Genomic DNA, 13745 nt, shown 5'->3' on the forward strand with positions numbered 1-13745 from the left:
ATTGTATTTTTTATATTCCACATTACATTTTCGTGATTTTTTTTTTATTGCTTACATTTTTTGCATAAACATCACACATTAAAACGACATAAAAAATAAGCATGGTATAAGAATTGATATCCTTCTGGTATAAAATCTCCTTCATACGAGCATAGAAGTCTATTCCAACAGTAAAGGCTAAGCCTTTCTACTGCACTGCATTGCCCATGCATCCTCACTCCAGCCATGACATAATGCAATTCAAAATGGCTACCAAGCCTTCTGTGACACACTGTAAAAATGTGCTGTTATAAAAACAATAAAACCACTGGTCACGTTTTGACGTTCGAAGAAATGCACACAACATCCGCCGCATCTATCCGCCAAGTGAATTTGTCACGGGCAGACATTGCTGTGCTAGATTTGCTTATTCACGCTTGAACAATACACCCAACAGACCCGAATGGCGTCCCTAAGGTGCCCCTGAACGTGAATTTCTGACAGCACAAATTCGCATTGACGGGCGTTCAGCCAATGGGAGCGCGGCAGTAGTCTTCTTCAGCCAATCACATATGAGTATCAAGGATCAGTTTGAGGAACTCTTCCGATATTCAGGTTCTGGGGTTGTATTTTCTGCACAGCGTTTCCTGCCCTGGTGCATGTTGGTCGAACGAAGGGATTGTTGGAAAATTTTCGGAGGTTAGTATATAAATGTGTTTTTACCCAGTGTGCCTTATTTCCTCAGACGCCACTTTGCCGATGAGTGCGGCGATGGAATTGTGGTGGAAGTCTATGTGGGATGCAGAATGAAATAAACTAGTGAAAATGCATCGGAAGCGGTGTTTTATTTATTAAAGGCAGTTGGACTCAGGGTTGTAGTCGGTTGCAACATTGTTACGTTCCGATTGTGATTGTGAAGTTACCGCGGCAACGAATTCAGTGTGAGCTAACGGTCGTTCCTTTAGGTTTAAACTACTTTATAAGGGACAGACAAGTATTGCTTTGCGTTAGTTTGGAGGATGGCATAGTTATATGAATCACAACGGCGATTTTAGTATGTAAACATTAGGAAACGACAGAAGTAAAACGCGAGCATTATTGTAGCATATTTGCTAACATGTGTGGAAGAGTTAGCATGACAGATGTCCTGTCAACATATAAAACGAATAATTTACGATAAACTTTTGCCGGGCTGCCTTTGCATTCCTGCCTAAATGTTTATATAACCCTAGTGTTGTTGGTTCGTAGCTATTTGACTAAAATGGACATTAGTGATGAAATGCCCGCGTTAACAGTATTTGTATTCCATACTCGTGCCGAATCTCAACATTTTTATTTTACCATTTGAGAAACATAACTCTTTTTGCAGAATGATATCCAGTATATTCTATGGCAGGTTGTTTTAACATTTCCTTTTTTATTTTTATTCCGTAAAATAACTATTTTTGTGTTACTAGCACTTTTATTAGAATTTTTTTGTATACAAGTAATATTCTAATAGTGAGTAATATTAATATTCAATTGTTACTGGTGACAAATTACACATTTTTGCCATTGAATCCTTTGGGGATCTGTGGTTCTCCTATTAACTTCTGACTAGTAGGTATTGCAGTTATTGCTGGTATACATTTAATTTTATCACTACTAATTGAATAGATACTAGAATGTATTCCATTGGTACAAGTAACATGATTAATATTACTAGAAGAGTCGTTAGAGAACCATAACATCACGAGTCGTAAGTATATGTAAAGTAACAACGCGGAATCTTACATATAAAGCTGAAAGAGATACTAGTAACTACTGGAATTTAAACAGTATCTAAGAAATAATTCCTAGTTGTTTAGGTTATTAGTTAAAGTAGAAATGGTACCCGTAACATTTGGACTACTAGTCAGTTGATATCTGGACTGATATTGGACTGCTACTATCTGAATCACAGATACACAGTTATAATACATCTACATAATGAATAAATAAAGTATTTTTAAATTGTGAAAGTTCTAGGACAAAAACAGATACTAGTTAGTTTTAAGAAATGCATATTAAAATGACTTGTTATAGGACATGGACAACATGAGCAAGTCACACAAGAACAGTTCTAAACAATACTGTATTAGTAATAATACTAATATTGACTATATTAGATCATTTTCAAATATGTAGGAATCTTTCAAAATTGGGCCATAGAGGAGGAGTACTAAAGCACAAAACCATGATCATAATCAATGACTATAAGAATATAATATCCTGCCATTTTTTCAGTTTATGTTTGCACTATGTACAATGAATATTGTTAAGGTAATTGTGAGATACATTTAGGGACATACAAGTAGTTAATGGACTGTTGGTCTCTTTTGTAAAATAATAAGAGTACTAAAAATACACCAATAAATCAAGGGCTCTGATTGCCTCTGGGTTTTAACTGTAAATCTTTAATGGTTGTTGGTTGGTTTGTACAGGCAGATCATGCTCTTAGCCCAGGTGAATCGGGACACCCAGGGCATGGAGTTTCAATGTGTGGATGGGGACCCGCAGCAGGTCACCCTTTGCCTGACAGAGGCAGTAACAGTTGCAGGTGAGATGGATGTGTATAAAATCTATGCAACAGTATTATATTTTGTTCATAGTGCAATGTAGACTCATAATGGCCAACTGTAACTACACAGATGACAACATGGAGGGAATGGACACAGTGAGTTTGCAGGCTGTGACTCTGGTGGATGGCTCGACAGCATACATCCAGCATAGCCCTAAAGGTATTGTAACTACACATTTAGAACGGCCTTTTGTCATGCATTAGCTAATAATCAGGTTGTTCTTCTGTCTGACTATTTCTATGCAGAATAAATGTAAGAAATAAAATACTAAGACATTTTATTGACTCATTTGAGGATGTCCTTCATTCCATTTATCATACAAAAAAATATTGTGTAGTTACAAAACCTGCACAAATTTTCTTGCTTGGTCACTATTCAAATCTTACAGCATACAACAGAAATCTCACAGAAAATAAAATAATGGAAGGACAAGTGATTCAGCTGGAGGATGGATCTGCTGCTTATGTCCAGCACCTACCAATGTCTAAAACAGGTATTTCATGTGGATTTCTTTCTGATAGATGCAGCTTTATGATCAGTGACTGTCTAACTACAATAGATAAGACACAGACAACTTCTGTGTTATAAAGACCACATAACGTTTGCCTTTATGCTTTTAAACTTATTTCTTAGGTGGAGGAGGATTGAGACTAGAAGATGGGCAAGCTGTGCAACTGGAGGATGGAACAACTGCTTACATTCATGCACCCAAAGGTCTGTCTCTTAAATAAAATCTATTAATGTAGTCATACAGAGACTATATTCTTTTAAAAAAATCATTTTCAGCTTAAAGGAATAGCTCACCCAAAAATGAAAATTTGCTGTAAATCTACACATCCTCAGGCCATTCAAGATGTAGATGAATTAGTTTCTTCATCTGAACAGATTTGGAGAATTAATGTGTTTGTAATTTACAAATCCATTAAGATGTTTTTAACTTCAAACCGTTGCTTCCGGTGTCCTCTATCCATAATATTGTTTTTTCCAGTGAATTTTTGGGTGAACGATTCCTTTAAATGTTGGATTCATTATCAAATGAGCAAATCTCCATGAATTTCATCTTTTTAGAAACATATGATCAGGGCGGTTTACAGGCTGTTCAGCTGGAGGATGGCACCACTGCATATATTCAACATATGCCTCCATCTAACACTATCTTGGCCATTCAGGCAGATGGTACTGTAGCAGACTTACAGACAGAGGGCACAATTGATGCTGAGACCATCAGTGTGCTGGAGCAATACTCTGCTAAGGTTAAGATCATTACCCTGTCACTTATTCACATTATTTATTGTGTGTTCATATGGTTTACTTCACCTATTCTTTGTGTTAATTCATAAATTAATGTGTAATGGAAGGCTAAGCCAATTTAAACTTGTGTATATATACTTTGTGTACTGTATATGGAGTTCCTTTTGTTAATTTGTATCATATTACTGTTCATGTTAGTTTAGAGAAAGCATTAAGTTTATGTAAATTTACCCTCAAATCCATTTTAAAACATGTTTTTTGTTTTGCAGATGGAGGCCACAGATTGTAGTACTGGGTTACTTGGTCGAGGGGACTCTGATGGTGTGCATATGCAGGTACCGTCTCTACCGACACTATTTTCTACATTTATTAAATACGGAACTTATAATATTAATACTTTGCATGTTAATGAAGCAGTGACCCACTTTTGTGTGCTCAGATTGTATTGCAGGGTCAAGACAGCCGGTCACCTAGAGTCCAGCATGTTGGGGAAAAGGCCTTCAGATGTGAACATGAGGGATGTGGCAAACTCTACACTACTGCTCACCATCTGAAGGTGAAATCATGCAAGAGAGAAGAGATACAATACACATATTTCACAAAGGCTTTGTGTTTGGATGTGTGCTTTGTCTCTGTATTAATTTATCCACTTCTGGACTTTGTGGCTTTCTAAATATTTTTAGGTACATGAAAGATCGCATACTGGGGATAAGCCATACATTTGTGAACATATGGGTTGTGGCAAAAAGTTTGCAACAGGTAAAGATTTTTCCAAAAATAATTTTTTTCTCTCTTCCAACTTTTTTGCACATGCATTTTTATTTTTATTCCTGCTGTCTTCAAGGGTATGGTCTCAAGAGTCATGTCCGAACACACACTGGAGAGAAACCGTATCGCTGTCAGGAGCTCAACTGCCTCAAGTCTTTCAAAACCTCTGGAGACTTACAAAAACACACAAGAACACATACAGGTGTTTGTCATATTTAACTGGCCTGTAATAATGGTTTCATCTAGTTTATAATATTAAGTTGTCTTAAAATTATTTGTACAATTTTGCTCTGTTTTTAAATGTGTGATTTATGTTGCATGACTGTTCATTTTGTAGGCGAAAAACCATTTAAATGTCCATTTGAAGGCTGTGGGAGATCTTTCACCACATCCAACATTCGTAAAGTTCACATCCGTACTCACACAGGCGAGAGGCCGTACTACTGCTCTGAACCCAACTGTGGAAGGGCCTTTGCAAGTGCCACCAATTACAAAAACCACATGAGGATTCACACAGGTACCTGTCCTATCTGCTCTAACGGCTTCCAAAATCTAATAAAGCATACATTTGAAAGAAATCAGAAGCTTCAAGTTGCAAGCATTTTTCCCCCTCAAAAATAAGTTATAATTTCACACCATAAGCTCAAAAGTATGTTTGTCTTATCTTATTCAGGTGAGAAGCCTTATGTTTGCACTGTTCCTGGCTGTGACAAGCGTTTCACTGAATACTCCAGCTTGTACAAGCACCATGTAGTTCATACACCCTGCAAACCCTACAACTGTAACCACTGCGGGAAGACGTATAAGCAGATTTCAACCTTAGCCATGCATAAACGGACAGCGCACAATGACACCGAGCCCATAGAAGAGGAACAAGAAGCTTATTTTGAGCCCCCAGCAGGTCTGTTTACTTTGAGGTTGTCTGGCCACAAACGATGACCATCTTATATTGATTAACTAAAAATTTTACTTTTTCAGAGGCCATTGATGACCCTGGGTTAATGTATACTCCAACAGTGGTGGAAGATGACTCTGGGTCTGAGCAGGTGTCAGGATCAGAGGTCATGGGACATCAGCATGTGGCTCTCATATCTCAGGATGGCACACAACAGGTCAGTGATGACTTCCATAAATGTCGACCACTCTATTGATCACACACAATATCATCAGGACCTATTTTATTTCATATTTAAGTACTGTACTCAGAATTCATACTCCTACTTCATACTACTGTAGTACAAGCTATGGGAAGGTAGTTGATATGCAGTTATCTTTCAGGTGAATACTTGTCTTTTCCCTCTCAGGTTCTGTCTCAAGCAGATATGCAGGCTATGGGAGGCACGATTACCATGGTAACACAAGAAGGAACCACCATAACCATCCCAGCACATGAAGCGATGCTTTCCTCAGGGGGAGCACATTCTGTTACTATGGTGTCTGCAGATGGTACAGAGGGACAGGCAAGTGTTGTTACTTTATAGGGATAGTCCACCAAAAAATTTTAATGTTGTCATCATTTACTAGCCCTCATGTTGTTCCAAACCTGTATGCATTTCTTCCGTCTGTGGAACACAAAAGAAGATATTTTGTAGAATGTTGGTAATCAATTACCATTTCAGAATTCTGTTGCATTTTTTTGTCCATATTATGGAAGACAGTGGGACTCGAAACTGTTTGGTTACCAACATTCTTCAAAATATCATCTTTCTTGTTCCACAGAAGAAATAAATGCATACATGTCTGCAATGACATGAGGACGAGTAAAAGATGACAATATTTAGTTTTTTTGATTGGCCTATCCCTTTTACTAGCCTGTGTTCTACCGAGGAGCTCCATTACTTAACTAAATGCACACAAGTTGAGCTTATTGTGTAAAAGGTTTATTTGCGTTTTAGGTGGCTATTGTGACGCCAGATCTGTCTGCGTACCAGACAGAAGAGGGGGAGCTCATACAAGATCAGGAACAGCATGTGGTTTCCACAAGCCCACACCCAGTCACGCTGCTGGCTACTTCTAACGGCACACACATAGCTGTGCAGGTATAGAATATATACACTCACGTTATGGACTCTTCCTCTCACAGTCACATTAACATGCAAAGTTAGGAGGGGTTGCAAAAGCTTAAATGATGTGTTTACTTTGCCTGAGAGTAAATAATAAAACCTGCAGTTAATGCCGTAAACCTTTAAGCTAGGGCTGCACGATAAATCGCATGCAATATTTAATGCGCATCTTGTCAGTAAAGCCATTTCTTTAATCAGCGGTAAATCTCCATCACGTGCATGCTTTCACATGATGCGCATTAAATATTAACATTCTTCAAAATATCATCTTTCTTGTTCCACAGAAGAAATAAATGCATACATGTCTGCAATGACATGAGGACGAGTAAAAGATGACAATATTTAGTTTTTTTGATTGGCCTATCCCTTTTACTAGCCTGTGTTCTACCGAGGAGCTCCATTACTTAACTAAATGCACACAAGTTGAGCTTATTGTGTAAAAGGTTTATTTGCGTTTTAGGTGGCTATTGTGACGCCAGATCTGTCTGCGTACCAGACAGAAGAGGGGGAGCTCATACAAGATCAGGAACAGCATGTGGTTTCCACAAGCCCACACCCAGTCACGCTGCTGGCTACTTCTAACGGCACACACATAGCTGTGCAGGTATAGAATATATACACTCACGTTATGGACTCTTCCTCTCACAGTCACATTAACATGCAAAGTTAGGAGGGGTTGCAAAAGCTTAAATGATGTGTTTACTTTGCCTGAGAGTAAATAATAAAACCTGCAGTTAATGCCGTAAACCTTTAAGCTAGGGCTGCACGATAAATCGCATGCAATATTTAATGCGCATCTTGTCAGTAAAGCCATTTCTGTAATCAGCGGTAAATCTCCATCACGTGCATGCTTTCACATGATGCGCATTAAATATAGCATGCGATTTATCGTGTAGCCCTACTTTAAGCCCCTTTTAGGGTGGGAATATGAAATTATTCTCAAAAGACTGTTTGTTGGGGGCTTGCAACTTCTTTCCATTAGGTGTGTGTTTTTAGGATGTGTGTGTTAATGATGTAGGTCTCAACTGAATTGGTATTGTGGTTCTGTAGGTCTAATGTTTGGAAACTTTTGAAATAAAATGCGCAAGTCCGCATCTCAGCATGATATAAATTATATTAAACTAGGCCAGATCAAATGTATTTGATACACTGCATTGCAGGCATTCCTTTAAAAAACAAAAACTTTTTACACCAAAGCTACATTTTTCTTCTTCTGATGATGACTTGAATGTGCATAAATGGGATTTACAGTTTTATGAATCATTGAGTTAACAGAAAATGAGTAAAGAATGGGTGTGACAGTAAACTAAAATCGATCACCAGTTTATGCTCTAATATCTAAAATTGTGGCTTTTAAATAACACTTTTAATTAAGCATTGGTTTCAGCTCTTAGTGTAATAATAGCTGGAATCAGTAGCAGAAAATGTGCTAAGTATGATTAGTAATTGTATCACTTGTCTTTTTTGATTAATGGAGAACTAATTGAGCAAACTGGTCTAGTCCAATTAACCTTGTATTGATCTTTACACTGATGTGCCATTCATTTCTGATTAATGAGCCCTCATTACCAACAAAGGGGAAGTGTGTCATTCTCTAGAAAAGGGAAGCCTGTGGTTGGTGCCATTGACCAATACAATTTTGAAATTGTTTGTTGTACTGCATCTGCAAACATTTGTTTATTTTTCACTTTTTCCCCTCTTAGCTCAGTGATCAGCCTTCTCTAGAAGAAGCCATCAGAATAGCATCAAGAATACAGCAAGGAGAAACCCTTGGCATGGACGATTAACTCACGTTGTAAAAATGATCACTGTGAACTAAACGTCTCAAGGGTCGGTGTGTGTGAGTGTGTATGTATGTAAGTCTGGGTATTGAAAATCTGTCAAACATCATAGTTTTTCATATGCTGATCGCTATATACCAAGAAGATATTTTTGTGTGGATATGTACATAACTGTTTTAAAAGTAGAGTTTTTTCTGTATATATTTGATTATGCTATTTTTTGCAAGCTGTTAACAAAAGGTCTACAATTATGATATAAAAAAAAATAATAATTTCATTGTATTGTGTTCTTTGACTTAACATCACCCAATACAGAGTACAGTTCACAGATATTTTAGTTTGGAGCACAACAACGATAAACTTAAAAAAAACAAAATAAAAAAAACAACCTGGTAGCATTCATTTCTATATTAACCATATAAATCCGGGGTACTTTCCAAACATGGTGGGTTTTATGTACAATATACTAAGAGACTGGAAAGTCCCGTTAATATGTTGATGTAAAAAATCAATAGTGAAACTAACAGGCTGCTTATGTGATTGCTATTGTTAACGGATTGCCAGTCAATTCTACTGTAGAACCTCTGCTATCAAAACAAATCCATGTGGCTAATTTACACTACCATGAAAACACTAACAAAATTATTAATCTCATCAAATAAAATGCCATGTAATTCATGTAACGTGTTCCTGTGTCACCAAGAACAGATCACAATGTGTCATAATGAAGGCTATCTTCACTAAAGCACTCTGATCAACTCCAAGATCAAACGAGACCGTTACACAAATGAAAGAAAAGCATTCGCGCCAAATTGAGTCATGTCTTTTCTAGCGTTTTCTTGTCCTTTTGACCAGTTAATCTCTAGTTTACGCACTGCCGTGAAGTAGTTTTAATAGAATGAAACACTATGCCCATCTTGGACAGGTGTGGCACAGGTTTGCAGGACCGATCGTTAAATCCGTTTTTACTAATTCTGTTCCAAGACAAAAAGTTGGCGAGGAACCAGTCCCTTGTGTTCGCTTACTCCCCGCGCCATGTGCTTAGTCAGGCCTCTCTGCCCCCTAGTGTTTGATGTCTGTATTGACATCCTTTCTAATAATATCTTTTCATTTTGCAGCTCATGTGGGGAGGACATGGATGCAAGTGATCCTGAGATCGAGGATGAGCTCATTCCTCCCTCAAAGGTAAAATTTAATTAATTATAATTGTGAATAGTTTTTATTGACGATTAGTTTTGTGTGTTTTTATCTAATGAAGCAGTGAAATAAATTCTTGACTGAAGCTCAAATGAACTGCTTTTTAAATCAGACTTTGGTCTTTGATTTTTTTGTATGTCAAAGATTCTGTTTGGATGTTAAAGTCAGTTTATAGCCAGGATTTTAAGGAATGTGGCAGGAATTTGGATGCATCCCTACTTGACTTTCTAGTTCAGTACAGCTTTATTTTCATGTTTAGTAAAAACTGATTTTCCCCACAGAGGATCACTATGATGGAGAATAACATGATGTCCAGATATGCATCTGAATTCCATGAGCTGGAGAAGATTGGTTCTGGAGAGTTTGGTTCTGTTTTCAAATGTGTCAAGCGGTTGGACGGCTGTATCTATGCCATCAAGCGTTCTAAAAAGCCCCTGGCAGGCTCTGTGGATGAGTAAGTGAACATAACATCTTTTTGAATACTGTTTTATACTCCGTAACACCAGCTATTGAATGGAGATTCTTATTGCATTATTTATTCCTATGAATTCTACCCCAATAGGCAAAATGCACTTCGTGAGGTATATGCACATGCAGTTCTTGGACAGCACCCCCACGTCGTGAGGTATTATTCTGCTTGGGCAGAAGATGACCACATGCTGATCCAGAACGAGTACTGCAATGGAGGAACCCTGTTTGATGTTATTGCTGAGAACAATAGACTCTTACACTTCCTGTCTGAGATGGAGCTGAAGGATCTGCTGTTGCAAGTCTCTCGTGGACTCAAGTATATTCACTCTACAGCACTTGTTCACATGGATATCAAGCCAAGTATGTATATGCTCATCACACCCTCATCAATATCTTTTTTTTTTTTTTTTACACCTTTTTTATGTATTTTAGAATTATAATGTCGTAATTTATATATATAAAAAAATTTTTCAGGCAATATATTCATTTCACGCAAACCTGCTGCCACTGTAGAGGAATTTGAAGACGAAGAAGATGGTCCCATCACAAGAGTAGTGTACAAAATAGGTAAGATACTAAAATTGCATCCCAAGATGATGGAGTTTGATGAAGTTTTATAGAGATTTGGCTTTATGAATTGGGCAAGATTTTGACTATTTTCTCTACCAGGTGATCTAGGTCATGTTACAACGGTTACTAATCCACAAGTTGAAGAAGGTGACAGCAGATACCTGGCAAATGAAGTTCTTCAAGAGGTAAACACCTTTATTCATTTTTGGTCTTAAAGAAATTCTTGGCAGGTCACAGTCTTTTGTCATGTACTAATTTTGCTGTTCTTGCCCACAGGACTACAGTAATCTGAAAAAGGCGGACATATTTGCCCTGGCTCTGACTGTAGTCAGTGCCTCTGGAGCAGAGCCCCCTCCCACCAATGGAGAAAAGTGGCATAAAATCCGACAGGGCATCCTGCCCCATATCCCACAAGTGCTTTCTCAGGAATTTTTAAGCTTATTAAAGGTAGGGTTTCTACTACAAATCAATCCTAAATCGAATTAATCATATAAACTTCTCTCTTAGTGCAACTGCATTGATTGGTGTCTTGAACGTTTGATTAAAATGTGCATATATCCTCCTCTGACAGCTTATGATCCATCCTGACCCGACACGGCGACCCTCAACCTCTGACCTCATCAGACATCCCGTTCTTCTGACTGCTTCCAGAATGAGTGCTGACCAGCTGCGTGTAGAGCTCAACGCTGAGAGATTCAAGAACGCACTTCTGCAGAAGTAAGTCATATATTCTTCCATTTATATGGACCGATTTCATGCTTAATTTAGAAGTAATTTACTTGTTATAAAAAATGTTTTTTTTACTGAAATAAGAATTCTGGTTTTCGTTTCTCAGGGAGCTAAAGAAAGCTCAGATGGCAAAGGCTGCAGCAGAAGAGAGGGTTCTGTCCACAGACCGTGTTCTTACACGTGCCACAGTCCAATCCAGCTCCAGAACTTCTCGGCTCATTGGGAAAAAGATGAACCGTTCCGTTAGTCTCACCATTTACTGAACTGAACCCCAGATTAAGGAGATGACCAGTTCTAAGTGGGAACTACAGTGGTGCTTATCAAAGACTTGGGAACACAGACAGTTTTGTCTGTAGCCAGAAGGATGACACAGACTGTTTTGTGACTTATAGTGCTTATACTGTTTGGTACAAGTACCATTGTCTTTACTGAAGCTTGGGTCCTTCTGCATTGTATTGGCACTCTGATAACATAATGCAGATCTGCATAACCATTTAGGTTTGCCTTCTCAAAATCTCTTGACAGAATTGCCTGGAGATAGACACATTTTTAGTATAGTTCTGTCTTCCTAATCTTTGCTTTAAGTTCCGTAGGTAAGGATCAAAATGGTCTCCCTGCACTTGCTTTCTCAGAGGTGCAGTGTTGCCAAATGGGAGATGTGTGCCCCTATTGAGCCCTGATATGTGAATGTACCAGATCAAAGATTTGTGCACCTTACTGCCTGTGAAAAATGCCTGTTGGGCCACAGAAGTTGGGGCTTGAGTTAGATTGCCATTTAAATGAGCACTTTGGAGGCAATGGTGAGCTTGCCACAGAAAACCTGCTGCTATTCATGTTCGTCTGTATCCAGTTAGGGTTGGAAGATTTTTTTCCTTTACTTCTAAATCATTTTATCCATCCAAACAATATTTCATAATCTCATCATCATAATAGTGTTTGCTCCAGTAACTTTTTTTTATTTTGCAGATTTAAAATTCTCCCCTTTTTTTTTTTTTGCTTTGCTTTGTCAAATCTTGAATTTAACCATGTGACAGACCATGCTTAAAACTGGAAGCAAATGATGATTTAAATGTACACATGCCATCTAAATCTCCAACCCTGTTTGTAGCATTAAAACAATCTTTGTCCAGTTCATCTGATGTCCTTAGTTAATAATGTATAATTCTGACTTTTGTGTTACTTCGACTACATTGATGGGGTACTGTTTAGATTATTTGGTCTTGTTAATCCTAAAAAACTTCATTTTGTCTGTAAATACGTTCATTTTAATAAACTGTTTTCACCTAAACATGCCTAGTTTGATTTATATAAACTTTAATAGTATGCCAATTTGCAATTACTTTTAAGTGAGGGGGGAGGGGCTGAGGGGGACTTTTCTTCTTCTTCTTTTGAGTCGTTTGATGTTTGTTTCGCACAGCCCGTCGCCTCAAACTCGGTTAACTTGCATTAAAACTATTTGTGATTTAAATCTACAGTAAGGTGAAAAATGCATTACTCTTTGTGGATGCACAGTCACATTCTGACATAAAAGGGTAATGAACTGAGAAATTAAAATTCCCTTGACATAAAAAGATAATTGTACTATAAAAACATCCTGTAAGTTTCAGAACTCAACTTTCTCGTTAGTCTAAAAACAGCTTATATTGAAGCCAATCTGCTCAAACGACAGGTTGTGGAATGTGCCACTTTATGACTTAATAGTGTGGCTAAGCACCGCCTCCGCAGGCCTGCTTCTACATAACTACCTGTTTAGCCCCGCCCACCGATTCGCATAAATAGTGTAAATAACAAGAGGTGCAAAAGCAGGTCTATGCAGAAACCAAACGATTAAGATGCTCCGAAGACAACAAGCTGTGGGAAAACACAGGCTTTGCATTGCCTTCCTTGTGATCCCAACATTAGGAAAGAGTGGCTGAATCTGACCAGTAGGCGTTTCCGAGTCTACAATCCGCCATGCCTATTTAAACACAGTGTTCACATGAGGGGGTCAAAACAGGACAGAAAATAGCCTATTCCAAATAGTTTTTTTATGTAAAAATCTTGATACCATTATAAGTGAACCTCAGAGAACAGTACAAAATAATAATAAAAAAAGCAGTTCAAGAGCCCTTTAAAGCGCTCAAACAACTTGCTGTTTCTGTGGTTACCCTCTGGCGAACACAACTTCCATTCGTTAGAGATTCATTTTGACATGTCATCTAACGTTACCTTTGCGGTTACTGAAACCTTTGTAAACACCATTGAAACACAAATATTATGTAAAAAATATATTCTAGTTTGTGGGAGGTTTACAATTCTCAGCCTGGTAAATGCTTAATGAGGTCATAAATTCCTGC

The 13745-nt window shown here is 37.9% G+C and overlaps 2 protein-coding genes across 2 annotated transcripts; both read left to right on the top strand.

Moving 5' to 3' along the window:
* Positions 1-587: 587 nt before the first annotated feature.
* LOC107583804 (zinc finger protein 143-like) lies at positions 588-8711 on the top strand. Its single transcript, XM_016270136.1, has 16 exons — positions 588-678; positions 2442-2557; positions 2649-2738; positions 2968-3072; positions 3213-3293; positions 3648-3832; positions 4100-4165; positions 4270-4386; positions 4514-4589; positions 4675-4800; positions 4936-5115; positions 5272-5499; positions 5577-5710; positions 5903-6058; positions 6494-6637; positions 8365-8711. The coding sequence occupies exons 2-16, from the start codon at positions 2449-2451 to the stop codon at positions 8446-8448; spliced, it is 1881 nt and encodes a 626-aa protein (XP_016125622.1). The 5' UTR covers positions 588-678; positions 2442-2448; the 3' UTR covers positions 8449-8711.
* A 639-nt stretch (positions 8712-9350) lies between these two features.
* LOC107583885 (wee1-like protein kinase 1-B) lies at positions 9351-12686 on the top strand. Its single transcript, XM_016270238.1, has 9 exons — positions 9351-9367; positions 9561-9627; positions 9921-10093; positions 10202-10470; positions 10585-10677; positions 10780-10865; positions 10957-11127; positions 11252-11397; positions 11516-12686. Exons 1-9 carry the CDS (start codon positions 9351-9353, stop codon positions 11670-11672), a joined length of 1179 nt encoding a protein of 392 aa, XP_016125724.1. The 3' UTR covers positions 11673-12686.
* Positions 12687-13745: the final 1059 nt, after the last annotated feature.

Source organism: Sinocyclocheilus grahami, unplaced genomic scaffold (genome assembly GCF_001515645.1).
Source record: "Sinocyclocheilus grahami isolate Dianchi unplaced genomic scaffold, SAMN03320097.WGS_v1.1 scaffold55.1, whole genome shotgun sequence".
In the NCBI taxonomy this organism is placed as follows: Eukaryota; Metazoa; Chordata; class Actinopteri; order Cypriniformes; family Cyprinidae; genus Sinocyclocheilus; species Sinocyclocheilus grahami.